The 25,049-nt window shown below is 39.8% G+C and overlaps 2 protein-coding genes across 3 annotated transcripts; one reads left to right on the forward strand and one right to left on the reverse strand.

Moving 5' to 3' along the window:
- LOC106877800 (DNL-type zinc finger protein) lies at positions 1–3,530 on the forward strand. Its single transcript, XM_014926814.3, has 2 exons — positions 1–1,420; positions 2,226–3,530. Exons 1-2 carry the CDS (start codon positions 1,068–1,070, stop codon positions 2,326–2,328), a joined length of 456 nt encoding a protein of 151 aa, XP_014782300.1. The 5' UTR covers positions 1–1,067; the 3' UTR covers positions 2,329–3,530.
- LOC106877798 (estradiol 17-beta-dehydrogenase 8) lies at positions 3,343–25,003 on the reverse strand. Of its 2 annotated transcripts, XM_014926813.3 has the most exons (8): positions 24,846–25,003; positions 9,238–9,366; positions 8,196–8,383; positions 7,875–7,970; positions 6,864–6,949; positions 5,679–5,806; positions 4,509–4,583; positions 3,343–3,654 (listed from the first exon to the last, which is right to left on the reverse strand). In XM_014926813.3, the coding sequence occupies exons 1-8, from the start codon at positions 24,889–24,891 to the stop codon at positions 3,638–3,640; spliced, it is 765 nt and encodes a 254-aa protein (XP_014782299.1). In that variant the 5' UTR covers positions 24,892–25,003; the 3' UTR covers positions 3,343–3,637. The 2 variants fall into 2 exon arrangements, with proteins under 2 accessions (XP_014782299.1, XP_052831308.1); XM_052975348.2 differs by lacking the exon at positions 9,238–9,366 and having other exon boundaries at positions 24,846–24,974.
- Positions 25,004–25,049: the final 46 nt, after the last annotated feature.

Consider the following 25,049-nt stretch of genomic DNA (forward strand, 5'->3'; position numbering starts at 1 on the left):
CGGAAGTCGGCGACACGCGGTCGAAGGCTAGCACGTGGGGTCAGTCAGAAAACAGAGAGGTTACGAGAAAGACATGTTCTGATCAGGAGCGATCGTGTACTCCGCTGCGGTCGACAAGGTTTCATTCTGTCCTTTTGCTTCTTGTTGTCTTTTTTCCTCCATCACACCACAGAATCATTGACTCTCGCTTCACATTGCATTGGGTTGGCAGAAAAATTCGTTCGTTTTATTTATTTTCTTTTTAAATCTTTCGAATCTTATTTGAATTAACACGAAAAAATATTTTTACCGGAGTGTTTTTTGATTTTTGTATACTTTTATTCTTTCTCTACAACTTTTGGTTTTCGTTCTTAAATTTTAGATAAATTTTATCCTTTTAAATATAAAAGAAAAACGAACGAATTTATCTGACAACTCAATAAAAACACTGTATTAGGTTGATAATGTTTACAAGGTAGATAACAAATTATTAGTACATTGTTTCGTTTCAACATTTTGTTCGGCCGATTCTTTCAGTAACTAAAGCTCAGTAATGTGAGATATACATTTATTAAATATACACAGTTAAGTATTTTAATAAATTTGATCGTGTAAACAGCAACATAGTTGCTTCTAATATTCATGTTAAAAAAACACCGGTGTCGTTTCGTTTCGACTTTTAGATCAACTGTTACGTGAGTGAAACCGCCTATAAATGAATTTCAGAAGCAGATTATTTTTTTTCCTTATAATACTTAAGTATTTTAATATTTCTGATATAAGAAACCATTACATTTATCCAATTAATTATTTCAATATTTCTGGCTTTCTATACATTTACTTAATTTTATTATTTATTCATATTAAACGAACACCAGTGACGATTCGGTTCGACTTTTAGATCAACCTAGGCGAAGCTGTATTTTCAATGAACTTCGCCGAGGCGCGTATTTTCTTCTTTATTCGACGAATCTAATTACTTTAAAACTTTTCACGCAAGAAACCATTAACAAAGTTAATTGAATATTCTGATACATCTAACCTACCAAATATCAACTTGTAAATGAAGTTACAGTGAGTCTTCTGCAATGGCATGCTACCTCCGTTCATTCAATCTTTCTCGGTCATTAATATTCAACTACAGACACCTGAAGAACTTCCACCGTGTCTGCTCGGTTGTCAGGTCCCGTTTATTATATAAGCGTGACCAGAACTTCCATACAGGCATTAACTTTCGACAAGACGATCCCAAATCCAAACTGGCGCATATGTCCCCTAAAATGCAGATTATCTACACATGCCGTGTTTGTGGAACTCGCTCCTCCAAGACTTTTTCCAAGGTCTCTTACGACCGGGGTGTAGTGCTGGTGCGATGTCCTGGCTGCCAGAACTTACACCTCATAGCGGATAACCTCAACTACTTCACTGAAACTGGTAAAACGTAAGTGTAACACGGTCTTTTTGTTTTCCTTTTTGTTATTTCTCTATTGTCACTAGATTTGTTAGAAGTAGCAGCCAAATATCACTCCAAAATTACACCCTATACACACAAAACAAAAAAAAAAATTGGAACATTTTGTAAAATTGATAAAATGAAAGAAAATTAACGTTCTTGATATTTTAAGAAGTAGAATTTTTTTAATAAAGTTAAAAAAAAAACGAGTGTTCGTAACGAATAAATGAGGAAGCTTTTAATGAAGTCATGGGCAAAATGCGGCCCGCGGCTCTTTCCGAATGGCACGCTAATGAAAAATTATCTAGAATTTTTAAAAAACTGGCCCACATAATGATGAGGTGTGTCTCATGCGACTTGCTTCTTGAAAAAGTTTGCCAAGTTAGATTGGCGAAAGTAAAGAATACGTACACCCGGGGTTTAGGATTAGTTTTACGATGGGGGTCCATGTTACGCCGAAAACCGGTGGTGTACGCATTCTTTACCTCCGCCGTTAGATTTGTCAGAAATAACAGCCAACTCTCCCTAAAATTACACATTTTAGAAAAATGGGAGTTGGATCACGTTGTAACATTGATAAAAATGAAAGAAAAGAGATGTGATTAAGTTTTTATTACGAAAATTGGTATTCAAAATTAAAACAGGTGCAGGAGGGGCTGTGTGGTAGGGAACTTGTGTCTGCTGTGTTTTTAATAGCGATGAATTGTTGTGAAGATGTGAATTAAAAGGAGACTATCCTTCCGACAGCAAAAAAAAATTTTTTATTTCTTTTCTGTTTCCACTTATTTTTCAGAAATGTTGAGAAAATTCTGGCTGAAAAAGGAGAAAAAGTGACCAAAAATCAAAGTAATGATGGAACGGTAGAAATTGCCCCCGATTCTGTCTCATCACTTTGAGGACTCCATTTCTTTCACAGGCATGAGAAATATATTTGTTGTGACATTCATGCCTTTCCTTGCAGCAATATTAATAACATTCTCATCATCGTTTACGTCCGTTTTCCATGCTGGCATGGATCGTCTGAATTCAAAACACAATGATGGCTGTGACATTAACGTTTTTGTTACCATTATTTCTGCTGAAATATACTGCTTTTGTTTCAATTAATTATTGAAAATGATTCAGTAAAAAGAATTTTGTCATTAATATTATTGAGTTGTGTTTGGAACATAGATTAACATGAAATTTTGAAGGAAGGCTTAAATTTAGATCCCTTTAAAACAAAGTTTTTGTATCCTAGAACTAGAGGTAGTCTCTGACAGGTTGGTATCATCATCATTTAACGTCCGGTTTCCATGCTGGCATGGGTTGGACGGTTTGACTGAGGACTGGTGAGCCAGAAGGCTGCACCAGGCTCCAATCTGATCCGGCAAAGTTTCTACAGCTGGATGCCCTTCCTAACGCCAAGGGGATGCCCTTCCTAGGGTTAATAGATGATTTACTCATCTTAATTCTCTACATACCGTCCAACCCATGCCAGCATGGAAAGTGGACATTAAACGATGATGATGATGATGAGGGGAACAGGTGATGGTTGGTGATGGGAAAGGCGTCCAATCAGAAAAATTTGCCTCAATAGACTCTGCTCAACCCATGCCAGCATGGAAAGTGGACATTAAACGATGATGATGATGATGAGGGGAACAGGTGATGGTTGGTGATGGGAAAGGCGTCCAATCAGAAAAATTTGCCTCAATAGACTCTGCTCAACCCATGCAAGCATGGAAAGTGGACATTAAACGATGATGATGATGATGAGGGGAACAGGTGATGGTTGGTGATGGGAAAGGCGTCCAATCAGAAAAATTTGCCTCAATAGACTCTGCTCAACCCATGCCAGCAGGGAAAAGTGGACATGAAACGATGATGCACTTAGCTGGTTGAATGAAAAAAAACAAAAAATCCAGATATGTACAAAATTAAAAATTATTTATTCAAAATAGAAAAAAAAAAAAAGTTTAGAATGATTTTGAATTTTTATATGTATAATATATATTTTTCTACAATTCTTTTATTTAAAAAAATTAATTAGCAGTAAATACACAAGATTTTAAAGTAAAATCAATTTAAAAAATAAACGATATATTTCCATCTTTGATATGAAGCTGGTTGGTAATTAGCTTAATCGTCACACATTAATTATGTATTCGTGTGTTGGTCACAGCAATCAATTATTTGCAAGTAAACACTAGGAATCACCTTGGTTTACATTCTGAGGCCACCTAAGAACAAGAGGGAAAAAATTTTTAATTAAACAATTTAGAGAAAAATACAGGGATTGGTAGCCATGGTTATGTATGATATATTTCCCTTAATAATTGTCTTAACTCTTTGTCTGTCCTGTTTATCACATGTGATATCCAGGACGTATTTCCCTGGCATCCATGCATCACATTCCCAATTTTATTCAAACCCCAGAGTGACTTGGGACTTATGTAAGGGGGAACTCTATATAACTCGGAACATATTAAACAAGGGCTAATTAAGCCTGTAAACGAATACGGATTTAACAACAAACTTATTAAAAATGCTTTGCAAGACAATTAATGTATTGATTCCAGGAACATGATACACACAGACACACACACACACACTCTCTCTCTCTCCCCCTCTATCTCTTTCTATATATCGCTCTCTCCCTCCATCTCTTTCTATCTATCTCCCTCTCTATCTCTCTCCCCACCCACCTCTCTCACTCCTGCTCAATATTAAATGTACTTTTACATACATTCTAAAGAAATATTTTTTATCCAATACAACTACTTTACTTCCTCTCCCAACCCTTCCTGTCTTTTGTTAATATTTAAGGATGGTCAAGGAGGCAAGTTGGCAGAAACCTTAGCACATCGGGCGAGAATGCTTATTGGTATTTTGTCTGTCTTTACGTTCTGAGTTCAAATTCACTGCTTCAACCCATGTCTTCCTGGGTCTACCCCTTCCCATGTACTCTCCACAATTAGCGCTCACCACTTTTTTTATGCAGCTGTCCTCGTATATGTATATAAGCTTTCAAACAGGGTATATTATATTATACTGTGTGTATGTGTGTGTATATATATATATATAAAAAACCTACCTGAAACTTCTATAGAAGCACCATTTACATATCCACTGCGTTTTGAAGCCAAAAACAAACACACTTCTGCAACATCTGAAATTAAAAGAGAAACAAAGAACTGATCAACTCTAAAGACAGACAACAATGATACAATATATATATATATATATATACACACACTGTGCCATACTAATTCTGCCAAAGAACAGGGTCTTCCTACCAGCACTATAGGCCTTTAAGATTAATCAATGCACTAGGCCCTATAATACTTTTAATGGACAGCAAGCCACAGAATTGTGGACCCTGGGCAACTTCCCACTGTTCTCCTGCCTAAGAATTACATTAAGGGGTACATGTGACTGGAATACCTCAGCCACATGACAGATAATTCAGTTGGTCAAACAACTGAATCCTAATTATCAAATGGCAGAGATAACGACCATGTATCACCATTTAACGTCCCTGTCACAAAAGACTGGAAACAAACAACATTGCTTGTATGATGGTGATGCTCTTCTATAACCATCACAAGACGAGAACATGCAGACATACGTATCATCATCTATTTCTAGCATATAGGTGCTGGCATTCCAGAGCCCTTGATTATAATTATATTCTAAAAAATTAATTTTACCAATATTCTTTTGTTTCAATAATTTGACTGCAGCCATACTGGAGCACCATCTTTAGTCGAGCAAATCGACCCCAGGACTTATTCTTTGTAAGCCTAGTACTTATTCTATCAGTCTCTTTTGATGAACCACTAAGTTATGGGTACGTAAACACCAGCATCAGTTGTCAAGCGATGGGGGGGGGGGCAAACACAGACACACGAATATATATATATATATACACACACACACACACGATGGGCTTCTTTCAGTTTCCATCTACAAAATCCACTCACAAGGCTATAGTGGAAGACCTTGCCCAAGAAACATTTTAGCTGTTTTTTAAAAATAATTTCTCAGCTAATTATCTCAATGTTTGTCACTTAGGTGTCCCAGCATGGCCATAGTCTAGTGATTGAAACAAAGCACACACACACACGTCGGGCTTCTATCAGTTTCCATCTACCAAATCACTGAGACGGCTTTGGTTGGCCGGCCCAGGGCCAACCAAAGACACTTGAGCAAAGTGCCGTGCAGTGGAGTGAAACCAGTCCAGTGTAATATGAATGACACAAACCTTCAGGAGTTCCAAGTCGCTGCATTGGAATTAACTTGGTTACATGCTGTAAAAGTTTCTCTGGAACATTCTGGGTCATGGGAGTATCAATAAATCCCGGCAGAACGGAGTTAACACGGATATTGAACCTGCAACAAATAAAACAAATTTTACTCTTACGATATACTTAACAAAATTTAATACAAGCAAAGTTATTTCCCCTGGCACCTGAGCAATTTCAGTCTTGCCTGGATTCATGAAAACAGGTGAAGAGGTTTTGATAATCGAGCGAATATCGTCATTATCATCGTTTTAACGGTCACTTTTCGAACTTGTCTGGGTCAGGCGGAATTTGTTGAGGCATATTTTCAACGGCAGGATGCCCTCCTTGTCACAAACGCTCACAGGCTTCCAAGTAAGGTAATATTTCCCCCATAGGTAGATCTGTTTTTCACATTAGCCTAGACATGAACAACATCGCTTGTATGACAATGGCGCTCGTTTACATCCATTACATGATGTCTAGACAATGAGAGACAAACACATTCGCACACTTATGCATGCGCGCACATACACATGTATATGTGTGTGTGTGGAAGCATGTAGCTTAGTGGTTAGGCTTATGATGGTAAGGTTGTAGTTTCAATTCCTGGACTGGGCAATTGTGTTCTTAAACAAAACATTTCATTTCTCATTACTCCAGTCCACTTAGCTGGCAATAGTTGGTGTCAGGAAGGGCACCCAACTGTAAAGACCTTGCCAAAACAGACACAATAGCTTAAGGTTGCTTTTCTTTTTGGCAAGCTCCTGTCAAGCGTCCTATCTATGCATGCATGGAAGATGGATGTTAAACGATGATGATGTGTGTGTGTGTCTGTCCCCACTACCACTCGACAACCAGAGTTGTTTGTTCAGCAAAAGGAAATGATAAAGTGCCAGGTTCATAAGCGTTTTGGTAGCAATTTGTCCAAAATCACCTTTGATTCTGTGATACAAGCTGCTTGTTTTAAAGTAATCAAAATTAAAACCTGCCATTAAAATTTCGTGTTAATTCATTTTTCAAACAACAGTTTAATAGTGACAAAGTTATTTCACTAAATTCTTTGCTATTTGAAATGAAGGCAGTGTGTTTCAGCAGAACTATGGTTAAAAAAAATATAAATAAAAATGGGTGGAGTGGGAGTTAAGCTATGTACACAAACTTACCTGGAAAGTTCTTTTGCAGCAGATTTACTTAATCCTTCAACTCCAGCTTTTGATGCTGCGTAGTTGCATTGTCCAATGTTCCCATACTAGAATGACACACAAAGAAAATGAACCAATGTTACCAAATAACACCAAGTACCACTATAAATAACATGAAATCCTTACGTAACCCTTATTGTATTTCAAATGCTGAATGTCTGCCCTTCATCCCAAGCTGTAATGGTTTCAAATCTGCTTCTCTGACATATTTTTGAGTGCAAGTGCAGTATGACTGAATGCTTGAGGAGTTTGCTTTGTAAACCAAAAGCTCCCAGGTTCAATCTCACAGCATGACATCTTAGGCAAGCATCATATTCTACAGCCCAAAGTCGCCCCATATCTTGTGAGTGAAACTGGTCAGAGAGGAACTATCCAGAAGCTCCCATCAGCTGGATTCGGACTCTAACAGCCTCTGTCAAACACTGTGTCATCCTGATTTTACCTGAAAATTACATTAAAGGTACACACGTCTTGGAATACTCAGCCACTTAGATGTTGATTCAGGAACAGGACACAAGTGTGGGGGCTTTCCAACCACATGGTTCCAGGTGATCTTGGTCACTTATAACCATGGCAACCAACCCTATGAGCCCAAGGACTTGAGACCGTAATGTCCTAGGGGTTGATGATGGTGTCAGACTTACATATAAGACAAGAAAATCTGATGCATCTATAATACTGCTTTCAGATTTTAGCACAGGGCCTGCAAGCTCAGGGGAGGGAGTAAGTTGATTATATCGACCCCAGTACTCAACTGCCCCAAAAGGAATTTGAACTCAGAATGTAAAGACGGATGAAATGCTACTAAACGTTTTTACCTGATGTGCTAACGATTCTGCCAGCTCACCGCCTTTCATCTAATAGTTAATATTGACAGAGATAAGGAGTGCAAAAGCTCTTCACAATAAACAACCAGCTCCCCCCGTCCACCCGCATCACAAAGATGGCAGGGGGTGGGGTTTCCTTACTTACCTTCCCAACAATGCTTGCAATATTGATGATGGAGCCACATTCAACATGCTTAGTCATCATCACCTGTGCCACAGCCTTCATCACCAGGTAGGTACCCTGACAACAGAATAAAAAAAAAAAAATATCAGGTGTAAAAACACAACCCGAAACCCTTCCATCTTCATACAGAACTCCTTTAACCCTTTTAACATACAGAATTACTCTATTAAACATGAAAACTTATCTATTCACATTGCTTTGAACCAATCACCAATTCCACAACAAACATACATCCCATTACTCAAAACGTCCACAGCAGAAGACAGATACAAAGAAACAAACCTTTAAATTGACGTCAATAACTTTATCAAAATCCTCATCAGTGCTGCGTAATAGCAGATTGTCACGGACGATGCCAGCACTGTTCACAGCTACAGTTGGAACATCCTGGAACTGCTTGGACACTTGATCGATCATCTCTGCTACAGACTGGGGCAGTGAGATATCAGTTGGGAAAGCATGGTGGTCCCCTAGAAAGATAAAGCCCATATGCTGTATGTTGACAAACAATATCAGGTGATGATATCGGTGAGAATTTTTTATACCACATTGATCTCACAGTTCCAAGGAAATGAGGTAAAGAGTTGAGTATTTCTGTAAATGTCAGGAATACTGTCTCTCCTTTCTATGATTGATTAAGAAAAAAGAGAAATATTCATTCGCCAATTTCCAGAAGATTCTGTTCATTTTGACAGGAAACTTTACCTTAATTTTACCTGAAAATGTAAAATGCTAATCATATGCAAATCAGTTCTCACAACTTTTCCTATTGGCCAGTAAAAATAAAATGCGTGTACTACATCATATGAAATGTGAAAAATTCTGGAAAGTACCCCACTATCAGCAAAGTATTCCTGAGAAGATCATGGGGTGGGATGTGGAGTCCTCAGGGCAAATGTCTTCTATAATCCTGGGCCGAACAAAGCTTTGAGAATGGATTTGGTAGACGGAAACTGAAAGAAGCCTGTTGTGTGGTGTGTGAGCCCTTGTCTAGACATCATGTGATGGTTGTAAATGAAAATCCTCATCATACAAGTGATGTTGTTCGTTTCCAGTCTTCCATGAAAAACATGTCTGGCCATGGAGAAATATTGCCTTATTTGGAAACAGGTGAGGGTTGATGACAGGAAGAACACACACATATATATATGAGATTTCTTTCAGTTTCCATCAATCAAATTTACTCCCAAGGCTTTTGGTCAGCCAGACGTTACAGAAGACACTTGCCCAAGGTGCCATGCAACAGTCTTGAACCCCAGATCATGTGGTTAGGAACCAAACTTGTATTTTTGACTTAGCAAAACTCAATTTGTCCAATAAATACCTGGAGAAGACGACTTCAAGAGCTTCAGTGTTTCTTGCAATCCTGATGCTTGGACATCAACCGCCGCCACCTTGGCTCCTTCACGGGCAAACACCTGGCATACACTGCGACCGATGCCACTGGCAGCTCCTGGATAGCAGAAAACAGGAAAGCAAACAATTAGGTGAACTGTTGTGAGGTGCAGGAGGAGGTGTTATGAGGGGAGGCTTAAGGCACTGTGAAGTGGAGATCATCATTTAACATCTACTTGCCATGCTGGCATGGGTTGGATGGTTTGACAGGAGCTGACATGGCCAGGAAACTGCACGGGGCTTCTGTGTGTGTTTTGGCACAGTTTTTATGGCTGGATGCCCTTCCTAACACCAACCACCCTGCAGAGTGGACTGAGTGCTTTTTACAAGATGTTATGAGAAAATGTGAGTGAGTACAAAGGTGAGACTGACAGTTGGTGAATCCATCAGGATGGTAATTGGCAGAGTCAGAAAGGCTGCTGCCCCTTTTTAAGGAATGCGACATGATGCAGTGTGTCGCCCCCAGTTATCAGCCAGGGTGAACTGAGGTAATACAGAATATAGTGCATAACGGTAGGGATAATCCTCTCTCTGGACATGGCCCCAAGCTATCATAGCTAACATTCTCCAAATGGACAGGTGGTACCTATTGACCAGTAAGAGGCAATGCAGAAAAGAGCTTACAACATCAGAGACTTTTCTCTGTGGAGAAATAAATTTCCTCCTCAGCAGGACAATCGTCTCTCACATTTGACATCCTTGAACAGAAACAATGAAGAATATAATGTTCTGCCCCAAAATACAACGAAGCATACGCAATGGGTTTGAACTCACAATCTATGAGTATGCATCCCAACACACTTAACCACTTGGCAACCACACCACCTCACTGTGCTCACTGCCATAACAATCACTATATTTAATTCACTCGTCTCTGCCTTTTCACACAAATGCATATTGTGTCTATCTTAAGATATTCTCTGTCATGTTAATGAGAATTTTTTCCTTTATTTCTTTTCCTAAGCTATGACAATCCAATGAACAAGAAAAATATAAACAGTCAACATCAAAGGAATATTTATATACAAAACTACAAGTTCACAAAGTTAACCCTAATTATTATAGTTTTTTTTTTGCAAAAAAATGTAATAATAAACTTATTACTTTTTTCTTTTTTTTATATATTTCATGTTCTCTTCAACAATAAATAAATATGATATGGTTATTTCTCTCAATCTGAAATCTTAAATTAGTAAAGTACCGAATGTTGTGCCCACCTGGTGGGTTATATTTATTTTTTTGTTAGACATATGTTACCAAATAACTTCTTTTTTGTATTAAAAGAAAGAAAAAAAAATCAACTTTTTTTACTTCGAAATTTAAACTTGGTTAACAATATTAACTTATTTAACATTTATTTATATATGTAATAAGCCGAATCAGTTACTGGAAATGGAATATAACTGCACACAACACACACAAATATATACTTATACATACATATATATATATATATATATATATCGGAAATCTGCAATGGCTCCATAACTACCATCTCAGCTATAAACTTGGAGCCCTAGTAATCCGTTACAGCACTTACTTAGCATACCACCTCTACGTTAGTGCTTCTCGACCTTTTTGATATAAGGGCTTCTACGTGGTTGCTCATTTTGCTAGAAATAGCAGCCAAATCACCCTAAATATTACATCTTCTGCAAAACAGAAAGGCATATTGCATAATGTGTTCTTGAGTTTCCTGCAAGTAGGACAGAAGACAGGATGGTCACAGCTGGAATGCTTTTAATCGTAGACCTATTCAATTGAGGATGAACAGCATCTGATAGAAAGGAGCCTGTATGTGGTCACTTGGCCTGCTGGAAATAGCAGTCAAATCCCCTCCAAATCACACTTGAGCACAGCCAGTCCAAAGCTGGAATCAGTGAGTGAGCTGTGTTCGATTATAAAGTCTGCAGTGTTTGACTACGAAACATGTATATTGATTGATAAGTTACATTTAATTAATATTCAATTTATAGACACATCTTCCAATTGGGAGATGAATTGGGGAAAAACAAATTCGTTAATAAATATCATTTTATGGAGCTAGACAGACCTTTCAGAAAAAAGGAGCGGAGGGGTGTATGTGTGAAAAATCTCATTTAAGTGAAATGAGAGAGGTGGCGGCAGCTCCTTGTTGGTGAACAGGTCGGGAACCACTGCCCTTAGCATCTTAAAAAAAGGACATGTTGGATAGCTGTTATCTGTGCTGAGAACACTAAAATAGAAAGGGCTTTTGATCATCGTTCTGTTTTAGGCAGGGCTCACTTGGGGTTAGACAACAACAGCACTAACAATAACAACAGGCTATCGATCATAGAAGCCACCTTTGCAAATAAACCTCTACAAATACGCCTCCCCGCTTTTTGTTTTTCTCTGTCTTCTTCCCTGGTTTGAAGAAAGCAAAAACCTCAAAAATATGTAATGTAATATTTTCTCATCAGCCACATGAATCAGGTCAGAAATTCACAACACACACACACATATGTGTATATGTGTGGTATGTGTGTGACTATGGGTATTGACATGCGTGTATATATGTATGCAACATGTGAATATACATATATGAACACAGAGCACAGTATTTCCACTATAAACAAGAATGAGCTAGTTTGGGCCGGTTTTGAAAGTCAATAACTACATGCCCTACATAGCAAACAGCCTGTTTGTTTCTTTGGTCGTGGTTGTTGTTGTTATTATTATTTGATGTAGTTCTGTATGAATGTATGAATGAATATACGCACATAACACAAATGTAGATTACATATGTAGATGTCTGTATGTACCATAGTGTGTGTGTGTGTGTGTATAATTGTTTAAAGACACACATATACATACACACAATTGTATATATATATATATACACACAAATTACAGAAGCGTTATACTTGTACAGAAATAATATATGTATAAATTACATAATTTCCAAGTTTTGGTGCTCTTTCCCCCTCCCCTCCAACCTTGTATGTCTGCTTATCTGTAACCATGTGTTATGGATTAATTGAAGGCGACACAGAAAGAAAAGGAAACCAAATTTTATCAGACTTTTGATGTAAATAATGAATTTATACACACAAACAAACACATAGATACGAGCAAACATTGTATTACATACAACAAACACACACATAACATTACATACATACAATATACGCATAACATACATATAAACATTACATTACATACAACACACACACACACACATAATATACATACATACATTACACATCATCATCATCATCATCATCATCGTTTAACGTCCGCTTTCCATGCTAGCATGGGTTGGACGATTTGACTGAGGACTGGTGAAACCGGATGGCAACACCAGGCTCCAGTCTGATTTGGCAGAGTTTCTACAGCTGGATGCCCTTCCTATATACACAAATATATGCAAACAGTACATTACATACAATATACACACACATATACATACATACAATGCAGATACACATGTAATATATGTATAACACACATACATAGATAGATAGAGAGAGAGAGAGATAGTTGGCAAGAAAATACTGATAGCTAGATAAAGATGAGTAACTGACTGACAGACATACAGACAGAGTATGTACAAATGTGTGTGAAAGAAGTAGGGAATAAGAGAGAGGAGGTGAGAGAGTGTGTGTGTGAAAGAAGTAGGGAATAAGAGAGAGGAGGTGAGAGAGTGTGTGTGTGAAGCTTTATAAGTTCCTTAAATATGCTGAGTGAGGCAAAGCATTACAGGAAAATACAAATAAACTCAAAGCCAAGGCCATTTTACGTCACCAAACGTCAAAGAGAAATGACTAAGATGCACACACATACATATATGTATGTATGTATGTGTAAGTACATGTGTGTGTGTGTGTGTATATATATATATATATATATATGTGTGCATGTGTATATAATTACATATGTACATGAGTGTGTGTATGTGTGCATACATATTATTTTAAGGGGCCATGTTCCATCTCACATTCACTTAAATTTTTCAAATTTGTGTATTGTGTGATCACATGACATTAGTAGCATTCCCCCCCTCCCCCCACAACTTTCTATTCATAAACTACATAAGAAAGACCCTTATTTTATAACTTGTTCTACTCAATTTGATGAGGGCTTCAACACCACACTCTTCTGTGCAGGGCATCCAGCAAGAAATTGTGGAAACTTTCTCAAACAAGAGAAACTACCATCACCACCATATATGCATGTGTGTGTGTGTACATGTGTTTGTAATGTACTTCTTTCATTTTCTGTCTGCAAAATCCACTCACAAGGTATTGGTTGGCCTAGGGCTATAGTAGAGACACTTGGCCAAAGTGCTGCACAGTGGGACTGAATCTAAGGCCTCATAGTTGGTAAGCAAGTTTTTCAACTACATGGCCATACCTATGTGTGTGTCTGCATGCATGCACGCTAGAATGTAACATACACTAGTAGCCATTTGTAGACAACAAATCTAGTCTTGAGAATGAAGTATGCAAAGATATAAAATAATCAGAAGAAAAAATGCTCTACATTTATATTTAGAAGGATCTAGGGGTGGGGGTGAAAATAGCATTGGCTAAGACATAGGAATTATTGTTGTTGTTATTGCTGTTGTTTTTACAAAAGGAAAAAAAAAAAGGTTATTATCATAGGCATAAAGCAATAAATCCTGGAAGGAGAGAGGGTACAGTTAGCTTTCAGCTATAATTCCATTCATATCTAGGGTTTCTGAATAGGAACAGTAAATCAACCCCAGTTTTTGACTGATGTTTATATTTTACCAACCCCAGAAGGACGGGAGATGAAGTTAGCTTAACCCATTCATGCCAAAATTTTTCAAGTGAATGAAATTGCCTGAAAATTCACAGATATATGATTATTTTGACCTAAATAACAACTGGAAAAAATTTCATTGAAATCTGTTTGATATAGACTGCATACTCGTTAAGAACGTGTTTCATTCTTTGATACACAGGGGTTTATACCCTTATAAATTAAGGGTCAGTTTAAATGGACCTTTGGCATGAATGGGTTAAGTAAAACTCAAACTTAGAACTTAACGAGTTATAACTACAAACCACACTTAATTAGGAATTTCTCAAACTCTTCTGGAGCTGCTATTCACTACAGTTTCTAATTATTACAATTATAGTAATATTTAGTAAGTAATATCTCCCACCAAGGCTAGGCATGTTCTCACAGAATATTGGAAATAGATAACACTGCTTGTAAAACAGAGACTCATTCACAACTACCACACAATGTCAAGACAAGGAGACACAAACATACAATTTCTCACACACACACACATATATACATAAAACAGACTTCTTTCAGTTTCCATCTACCAAATCCACTCACAAAGCTTTAATTGGCCTGGGGCTATAAAAAATAGACACTACCCAAGGTGTGTAAAATCTACTTTACTTTTGAACTGAAAGTTTGTGACTGGGCGTCACAGTCAAACATCGCTATTAAAACTGGTACAGCCATATTGTCGTAAACGACAGCATTTTCAATGAAATAAGCTAAAACTGGTATTTAATAAATGCTATGACTTAACACAGCATTCGTTGCATATATTTGATACAGACTGGTTCCAACATATCAAAACCAAACCAGACAACATAATATTGCCAGGTTTAAGTTTTGATCAAAGTTCATTTACCAAAAGTAGATTTTGTCAATAATCAATGTAGCCGACACTCTATACATACTACGACAGACATACCCTCACCTATATTTCTCTTTTATATGCGTGTGTATGTATGTATATACACACACACTTTGCTTATATATATGTATACATACACACACATACACTTATAAACATTCTATATTTTTATGAGACAGAATATGTGTAATTATGTGTGTGTGTACATCGACACATATGCACATATATATATATATGTGTGTATATATATGTATGTATGTAAGTATATATATGTATATATATATGTATGTATGGCTGAGTAGTACATACATACATAACTGGTTTCTTTTAGTTTCCACCAAACAAATCCACTCACAAGGCTTTGCTCAGCTCATGGCTAATGAAGAAGATACTTGCCCAAGGTGCAGCAGAGTGAGGCTGATCCTCAAGACCACATAGACGGGAAGCAAACTTCTCAGGCCACACAACCATGCCTGCACCTATACCAAACAGCTACACCTAGTACAAATGTCTTAACATTTCCCATCCTCTACAGCAGTGTCAGCAAAACAGACTTCCCAGTACTTGCAGAAATAATGATGAAACAATCTTTACGTAGATGCATACACAACACACTAATGCATCTGTAACCGTGACAATATTAACAGCCAAGTGCATGTCAAAACAGGGTCACATGACTAGACTACAAACTGGAGACAGTGAGCCGCATTCATTGGAATAGTTTGTTGAAATTCACTGAGTTGGAACGATATTATATAATTAGAAATCTTAACCCAACGAAGACTGGAGAGCGCCAGAGCTTATTAACCAAATATCATGCATGTAATGTTATGTCTCAAAAATGGTTGTATGCACAAGTTAATTTGGGTGCTTCAGAAAGAAAGGTCAATGCTTACGTCTACTGCTGGTGCAATTAATAATGCTTGCAACATATATATATATATATGTGTGTGTGTGTGTGTGGTTTATATATTTATATGTGTGTGGATACATAAATGTGTATATATATGTCATCATCATCGTTTAACGTCCGCTTTCCATGCTAGCATGGGTTGGACGATTTGACTGAGGACTGGTGAAACCGGATGGCTACACCAGGCTCGAATCTAATTTGGTAGAGTTTCTACAGCTGGATGCCCTTCCTAACGCCAACCACTCAGAGAGTGTAGTGGGTGCTTTTACGTGTCACCCGCACGAAGGCCAGTCAGGCGGTACTGGCAACGGCCACGCTCGTGTGTGTATATATATGTATGTATATATATGTATATATATCATCATCATCATCATCATCGTTTAACGTCCGCTTTCCATGCTAGCATGGGTTGGACGATTTGACTGAGGACTGGTGAAACCGGATGGCAACACCAGGCTCCAGTCTGATTTGGCAGAGTTTCTACAGCTGGATGCCCTTCCTAACGCCAACCACTCAGAGAGTGTAGTGGGTGCTTTTACGTGTCACCCGCACGAAAACGGCCACGCTCGAAATGGTGTCTTTTATGTGCCACCCGCACAAGCCAGTCCAGGGGCACTGGCAACGATCTCGCTCGAAAATCCTACAGGAGCCAGTCAGGCGGTACTGGCAACGGCCACGCTCAAAATGGTGCATCTCATGTGCCACCCGCACAAGAACCAGTCCAGGGGCACTGGCAACGATCTTACTTGGCTTGCCGGGTCTTCTCACGCACAGCCCATTTCCAAAGGTCTCGGTCCGTAGTCATCGCCTCGGTGAGGCCCAATGTACGAAGGTCTTGCCTCACCACCTCAGCCCAGGCCTTCCTGGGCCTACCTCTTCCACGGGTTCCCTCAACTGTTAGGGTGTGGCACTTTTTCACGCAGCTATCCTCCTCCATTCTCACCACATGTCCATACCAGCGCAATCGTCTCTCTTGCACGCCACAACTGATGCTTCTAATGTTCAGCTTTTCTCTCAAGATACTTACACTCTGACGGGTATTCACATTGACATTACACATCCAACGGAGCATACTGGCTTCATTCCTTGCGAGCTTACGTATGTCCTCAGCAGTTACAGCCCATGTTTCACTGCCATGTAGCATGGTTGTTCGTACGCATGCGTCATACAGTCTGCCTTTTACTCTGAGTGAGAGTCCCTTTGTCGCCAGCAGGGGTAAGAGCTCTCTAAACTTTGCCCAGGCTATTCTTATTCTAGCAGCTACACTTTCAGCGCACCCACCCCCACTACTAACTTGGTCGCCCAGATAGCGGAAGCTATCGACTACCTCTAGTTTTTCACCCTGGAATGAGATAGAAGTTGTTTCCTGTTTGTTTGCAGTCTTTATTGCACCTGAACATCTGCCACAAACAAAAACTAACTTGCTAGTTAACCTGCCTTTGATGTTGCTGCACCTCTTATGTGTCCATAGCTTGCACCGGGTACATCTTATAGAGTTACTACCTACTCCTTTTCTACATACTGAGCAGGGCCATCTACCTGAAGGGGTTTGTGTTTTATCTACCTTCCTACTTATTAGGATTTTGGTTTTAGCTAGGTTGACTCTAAGGCCCTTCAATTCTAGACCTTGCTTCCACACCTGAAACTTCTCCTCTAGTTCTGATAGTGACTCCGCAATTAGGGCAAGGTCATCAGCATAGAGGAGCTCCCAGGGGCAACCTGTCTTGAACTCCTCTGTGATTGCCTGGAGGACTATGGTAAATAATAGGGGGCTGAGGACGGAACCTTGGTGGACCCCTACCTCTACCCGGAATTCATTGCTGTACTCATTTCCAACCCTCACCTTACTGGCCGCATCTCTGTACATGGCTCGCACAGCTCTCACTAGCCATTCTTCTATCCCAAGTTTCCTCATTGACCACCAGATAAGGGATCGGGGGACCCTGTCAAAGGCTTTCTCCATGTCAACGAAAGCCAGGTACAGAGGTTTATCCTTGGCTAGGTATTTCTCTTGCAACTGTCTCACTAGAAATAAGGCATCAGTAGTGCTTTTACCTGGCACGAACCCAAACTGCATCTCATCTAAATTGATTCGCTCCCTAATTAGTTGGGCTATGACCCTCTCTGTAACTTTCATAACCTGATCTAACAGCTTGATGCCTCTGTAATTATTTGTATCTAAAGCGTCCCCTTTACCTTTGTAGCAGTTGACTATGATGCTGCTACACCAGTCATAGGGTATGACTCCTTCGTGTATCACCTGGTTCGTAATACGGGTGACTAGGCTATAGCCAACACTGCCAGATATTTTGAGCATCTCTGCAGTGATTCCTGATGGGCCGGGGGCTTTCCCGGTCTTCATACTCTTAATTGCTTTATCTACCCTGGTACTATCAACTCGGATAGCTGGTCCCTCTATTGGGTCGACATAAGGCAGGCTCTCTTTCTCCCATTCATTCTCTTTATTAAGCAATCTATCGTAGTGGCATCTCCAGACCTCTTTCTTTGCATCCTCATTTAATGCAAGCGTACCATCATCCATGCGAACACATTTCTCTCCTACAACATCACTATTCTCTCTCCTACACTGTCTTGCAACCCGAAATACCTCGAGTCTTTGGTCCTCACGGCGCAGAACATTGGCAAATCTTTCCTTATCTGCTTCCCCTCTGGCTAAATAAACCTGTCGCCTAGCCTCCCTTCTGGCACATTGGTACAATTCCCTGCTACCACCGTTCTTCCAGTCCTTCCAAGCTTGTTTCTTTTGTCTAATAGCCCTGTCTACCTCCTTGTTCCACCACCACGTTACTCTGGGTTGGGAGGGGACCTTACACCACCCACAAATCTGGTCGGTGGCTTTCAACAGGTTGTCCCGCAGAAATCTCCAATTGTCTTCCACGTTGTATGATGCTATATCCCCTTCTATTTCGTTAAATGCTTCAAGTAACTTGTCTCTAAGTCTCTGTCCGTTTGCAGGGTCTTTAAGCTTCCACACCCTTCTTCTCCAAGCCTGTCTAATTCTGGGCACCCATTTTGCCTTGATCCCAAAGTCGCTAACTACTAATCTATGTTGTGGGGTACATTCTTCGCCAGGGTAGGTTTTGGCATTTATAAGCCGCCCTCTTTCCCTATTTCTGGCGAGGATGTAGTCGATTTGGCTAGAGTGTCTGCCGGAGCGGTAGGTGACTAGGTGACTGGCAGGTTTCCTGAAGTTGGTATTGCAGACTATAAGATTGGTTGCATCACAGAACTCCAGCAGTCTGGTTCCCTCCTCGTTGCGGGAACCGAAGCCATAGCCTCCATGTATGCCATGGAAGCCCCCAGCACGACGTCCGACATGACCGTTGAAGTCTCCAGCCACAAAGAGAAGGTCCCTGTCACTCGTCGACGAGGTAGTTTGCAAGAGGGTGTCATAGAATTGGTCTTTCAGACCATCTGGTAGCCCAGGTTGAGGTGCATAGGCTGAGATGACAGTAGCTAATCTATGATGAAGCACTAGTCTGATCTTAAGTACTCTGTCACTTACTCTAACGACCTCGATTACCTTATCCACCCATTTCTCCGCTAGAAGTATTCCTACGCCCCCGACCCCGTCAGTGTTCCCTGCCCAGAAAATCTTGTACCTGTGTTCTTTGCCTGTGAGGAACCTTGCAGAACCTCCTCTCCATCTTACTTCCTGGATGCAGCACATATCTACGCATCTCCGTTCAAGCATCTCAACAATTTCACCAGATCTACCTTTCAGCGTGCCGACGTTGAGAGTGCCAATCCTAACAGTATGGGTGTTGGGGGTGTGGGCCTGTAGCCTGGGAAGAGGAAAAGCAGTGTCGTGTACCTGAAAAGAAAACTTGCAATTGGAAGAATTCATAAGCAAAACATTACCTACAACCTGCAAACATTTCTCAACCTTAATGCGCTACCCAAAGGTAGGGGAGAGGATGGCCAAGGCCACTAGATGGGTTCCGGGAGACAGCCGAGGTTGACAGGATGACAAAGGGATGAACTTCCGGTGGAGGGGGCGGGATGACAGAGGAATGAACTTCCGGTGGAGGGGGTGGGATGACAGAGGAATGAACTTCCGGTGGAGGGGGTGGGATGACAGAGGAATGAACTTCCGGTGGAGGGGTGGGATGACAGAGGAATGAACTTCCGGTGGAGGGGTGGGATGACAGAGGAATGAACTTCCGGTGGAGGGGTGGGATGACAGAGGAATGAACTTCCGGTGGAGGGGGTGGGATGACAGAGGAATGAACTTCCGGTGGAGGGGGCGGGATGACAGAGAAATGAACTTCCGGTGGAGGGGGTGGGATGGCAGAGGAATGAACTTCCGGTGGAGGGGGTGCGATGACAGAGGAATGAACTTCCGGTGGAGGGGGTGGGATGACAGAGGAATGAACTTCCGGTGGAGGGGTGGGATGACAGGGGAATGAACTTCCGGTGGAGGGGGGGTGGCAGAGGAATGAACTTCCGGTGGAGGGGGTGGGATGACAGAGGAATGAACTTCCGGTGGAGGGGGTGGGATGGCAGAGGAATGAACTTCCGGTGGAGGGGGTGGGATGACAGAGGAATGAAACTTCCGGTGGAGGGGGTGGGATGACAGAGGAATGACAGACGAATGAACTTCCGGTGGAGGGGGTGGGAGGGCGGGTTACCGCCAGCGAGTAGAGAGGGCTCTTAATTGTAGATTTTAAATATTTGAGAGACAACAATGCATAAATCGTAATTTTTTTAAAAGAGCAATGAATTCTGGGTGATTAGAATATAACGTAGCATGAATTTAGGAAGCTTAGAAAATGAATAAGCATGAATTTAAGACAACAACTGAATTCAATTGAATTTCATGGAGAGAAACAAGAAAGCGCAAGGTATTGAGATGTTTGAGGCCGTAAATAAATAAAAATCTCTATCTTATCTGCATCTTGGGTATTTCGTCGTAGTACGTCAGCTAGATAATTTAGAATGGGTTTCTCATTTATATATAGCCAGAACCTGAAGACCTTAAAGGAAAAACTACGAAGGGGGAGAGAGAGGATGGAGGGGTAGACAGAGGCATGGCGGGAGAAAAGATCATCATCATCATCATCATATATATATATAAAGAGAGAGAGAGAGAGAGAGAGGGAGAGGGGGGACCAGTCAAGCAGCACATCACGCTGTAATTCTTGGGCTGAGAAATCAACACTTAAAAGCCATAATTTTAAGGAGCGATAAGAATTTTTGAATAAAGGAAAATGGGTAGTGGTGGTGGGTAGGTACCGCCAGCGAGTAGAGAGGGCTCTTAATTGTAGATTTTAAATATTTATATATATATATATATATATATATATATATATATATATATATATATATATAGGTCCCTAAATAAGACTTGTTTAAAGATTATGGACAAAACACCCATGTTTGCAAAGGTGAATTATTCAAACTCCAAAGAATCCTTCTCGAAACATGGTTATGATGTTCCTCAACTACTTCTGCTCATGATCAGAGATGCACATATCATCATCCATTAAGGGACATGCTCAACTGGTTAAGGTCAAACAACTGACAAGCAAATCTGTAGTATTGAGCAGAATATTTGCTGTAGCCCATCTTGTATACCAAGACAAAACAATGTACATGATAACACCTGCAATCAGTTAAGACTGGAAGCACTGAGAGAGCAAATCTGTGTTGTCATTATTATTATTATTTAAAGAAATCCAAGTTCTTTACAGTCTTAATGACACAAAGAATATGAAGACAAGCATTGATGGCATCAGCAAGAAATGAAGACAGAACAGTTGGAAGATTAAAAATGGTATAAAGTGAGGATTAGGATGGAAATGAACTTTAGGGATTATAAGATTTAAGCTGTCACAATTTTCTCACAAAGAAGAAAGGTATACAATTGGGTGAGGTGGAGGGAGGGAGGGTTGTTTTTAATGACTGCCTCCTACAGTTTGACCATCACAAACAACTAAGCTACATTCAGCAACTGCACCATTCCAATGAGTGGGGAGTGGGGTCCTGTTTAGTTTGCTCAAATCTGCTAGTGATTCCCTCAAATCTGACTGTATTCTTTTACCAAAGAAAAAAAAAGGAGACATGGTTGCGATGGAAACATCCTTGGTCATAGGTCTAATCTATCATCAGTATTGTTCTTGGAGTAAAACAACAATCAAGATAACTTATGAACCTCCGTATGACACTTTGACCTGCAGAAATGGCATCCAAATCTCCCTCAAAATTATACGTTGCTAATGGTCTCAAAATCTGGCAAAGTGCTTAGGGCCTCGATGGGTCTTAATCCAGCCCTGCACACCAGACTAAACCCTTCACTTCCTCTGAAGCATTGGCGATTCATTCCACTGTTCTTAACTCTTGGTTGTAGGTTGATTCCCTCAGTATAAGGGTGGGGGGCATCCCTGGGGCAAGGCCTTCCTCCCCCCAGCTTTTGTTAGTTTTGAATTGTCATCAATGCTTCTGTAGTTTTGCTTTTTCTTAAGTAGGGGTGTTACACCACCACAAACCCATTTTAATCCCTAGGAAGACGTGGCCCCTGTTAGTTTGGCCTTTATCCTGTGATCTGACCCAGCATGGGAGACCTTGCAAGGATCTTGCTCTCCGCGTGAGACATGCAACAACAAGTCTTGGATTTTGTGGTGACAGTGTCCTTACCTCATAAGGAAGGAAAACGGGACGGAATTAGGGAACAAAAATTCTAATTTTAGGAGAGAAACGATTCTTACAGGAATGTAATTTCTGTCGCACGGAACGCAAAAACACAAACAAAAAAAAAAAAAAAATTTTTTTTAAATAAGGAAAACAAAACAAAGCCACCAATTCCTGGCCCCTTTTCTTCCTCCGAAACTCCAGCTTGAGTTGCGTTTTTTGCTTTGTTTTTTATGACCTTGTTGACATTTTCTTAAAGCTTGCTTCAATAAATCGTGTTCTTTTTTTTTACTCAGATAACATTTCTAAATAATATTTTGAGTATGAAAAGCGACTAAAACATTCCGGTACTACTAAAGCAGCGCGGACCTGAACGCGCAGTCGCGCGTCCGCGCTAGATAGTCTTGAGTGGTCGATCCTAAGCCTAACCCGCGTGTGCAAATGAATACGTGTTTAGGGTTAGGGTTAGGATCGACCACTCACGACTAGCTAGCGCGGACGCGCGACTGCGCGTTCGGGTCCGCGCTGCTTTAGTAGTACCTAAATATTGTTCATTCGGTGAGTTATTAATATAGTCTACCTGTATAGTTAGCGGTACTTTAGGTTTCGAAATCTGTGTTTGTTGACAATTTTTTTATGGAGAGCTAAGACTGGTATGCATGGGCGACTGTTGGTCTTCCACAAACTACCTTATCCGGACTTCAACTCCGGATGTGCAATCAAATGGTCATTCGTGACTGAAAGAGGTCTTTACCCTTTATTTAATGCTCACGTTTCTTTTTGGATCTCTCATCAGCTCCACATTAGATGAAACATCTATAAGAAACGTAGGCATTAAATGATTGTGTATAATTACGGATTTCGAAACTAAAGGCACCGCTATTTCGGTAGATTATATTAATAACACACCCACACAACGTGTCTTGTAACGACGGGACACGTTTTATAAACACAAGTAATTCGATTGGAACAAGCAAATAGTAAATATACATGGGTTACTACAGCATCGTTATATATATATATATATATATATATATATATATATGTGTGTGTGTGTGTGTGTGTGTCCCGCTACCATCGCTTCACAACATGTTGGTATGTTTACGTTCCCGTAATTTAGCGAATTCATGATGTTTACGTTGCAGTAAACATCATTTCACTGGGCTAAAAGTTTAAAATGTTTTTTTCTTTTTACAAAACGGAAAATAAGATGTTGTGCAGTCGGTCTTCCACGAGGCATTTTCGATTTCTCATAAGAAACTATGATATTCAATCACGTGTGTGATTTACGTATAAACAGTTAACGTCAATCAAATCACGTGATTTATTTATAAACAAAGTAGTACGGATAATACTGGTAAGACGTTCAGTTATTTCCCTTGTAATTTATTTACTTTTTTAACCCCTAGAAACTGGAAGATTACTTATATATATATATATATATATATATGTATATATATATATATATATATATATAGTTAAAGTTAACTCTTCAATGTCACTTTTCAAAATTTTGGTTCAATTTCCGTTTATCACGAGGTCAGAACCTCAGCCCCACCCTTCCGTTTTTTTCCTTTATATATGATATAAGAAGGATTTTAAGAGGTGCAACGACTGGGCCAAAATATATTGCTGTTCTGGTTAATGCAAAAAAAAAATAATAATAAATAAATAATAATAATAACTGAAGAAAACTCGAAAAGTGATGCTAAAGATTTCACGCCGCTAAAATACAGTTTTGCATACTTAATTCGACTTCGGACTTTCGTCGTGTATTTTTGATAAATCTTTAATGATTGTTTTAAATTCACTCTAATGATATTAATATGTATCTGTTGTGTGGAATGTTTGGTACTACTAAAGCAGCGCGGACCCGAACGCGCAGTCGCGCGTCCGCGCTAGCTAGTCGTGAGTGGTCGATCCTAACCCTAACCCTAAACACGTATTCATTTGCACACGCGGATTAGGGTTAGGGTTAGGATCGACCACTCAAGACTAGCTAGCGCGGACGCGCGACTGCGCGTTCGGGTCCGCGCTGCTTTAGTAGTACCCAATATTTATTGAAAGTTAATAGAATGTATGTATTTGAATGTCCTGGTAAGCTTTATAGTCAACAACAAAAGAATACTGCAGATATTTCTTTGTAAACGAAAACGGAACAAAAACGCTGAAGGTCTGTGCGTGCATGACAAAAGAAAACAAAAAACTAAAAAGAGACATGGAAGAGATTTCACGCCGCTAAAATATATAATTACCCTCAGAAAATTATGCTTGTATAACAATAATAATATGAATGAATTAGAAGTGAAGGTTAATGGAACTTCACCTGTGACAAGGGCGAGCCGTCCTGCTAAAAGGCCAGCAGAAGTCATAGTCGGGTATTAAGAAATAATATGGAACAGGAAGTGACGTTCCTAACGGCGTTCGAGTGTGGTTGGCACTAATAGAGAAAGAACGGGTAGACAAGTCGGACGTTGATCTCACTCATTATATTATGGAAGCACGTAAGTACTGAAAATTGATTAGGAAT

The sequence above is a fragment of the Octopus bimaculoides genome, chromosome 21 (assembly GCF_046866305.1).
Source record: "Octopus bimaculoides isolate indiv1 chromosome 21, ASM4686630v1, whole genome shotgun sequence".
In the NCBI taxonomy this organism is placed as follows: domain Eukaryota; kingdom Metazoa; phylum Mollusca; class Cephalopoda; order Octopoda; family Octopodidae; genus Octopus; species Octopus bimaculoides.

Excerpts from the sequence above, each read along its gene's own strand:
- LOC106877800 (XM_014926814.3), top strand. The coding sequence starts at position 1,068 with ATGGCATGCTACCTCCGTTCATTCAATCTTTCTCGGTCATTAATATTC. Across the intron at positions 1,421-2,225 it reads TTCACTGAAACTGGTAAAAC|AAATGTTGAGAAAATTCTGG; the intron begins GTAAGTGTAACA and ends CTTATTTTTCAG.
- LOC106877798 (XM_014926813.3), bottom strand. The coding sequence starts at position 24,891 with ATGACTTCTGCTGGCCTTTTAGCAGGACGGCTCGCCCTTGTCACAG. Across the intron at positions 7,971-8,195 it reads TTATTGACGTCAATTTAAAG|GGTACCTACCTGGTGATGAA; the intron begins GTTTGTTTCTTT and ends TTCTGTTGTCAG. Across the intron at positions 6,950-7,874 it reads TTGCAAGCATTGTTGGGAAG|TATGGGAACATTGGACAATG; the intron begins GTAAGTAAGGAA and ends GTGTCATTCTAG.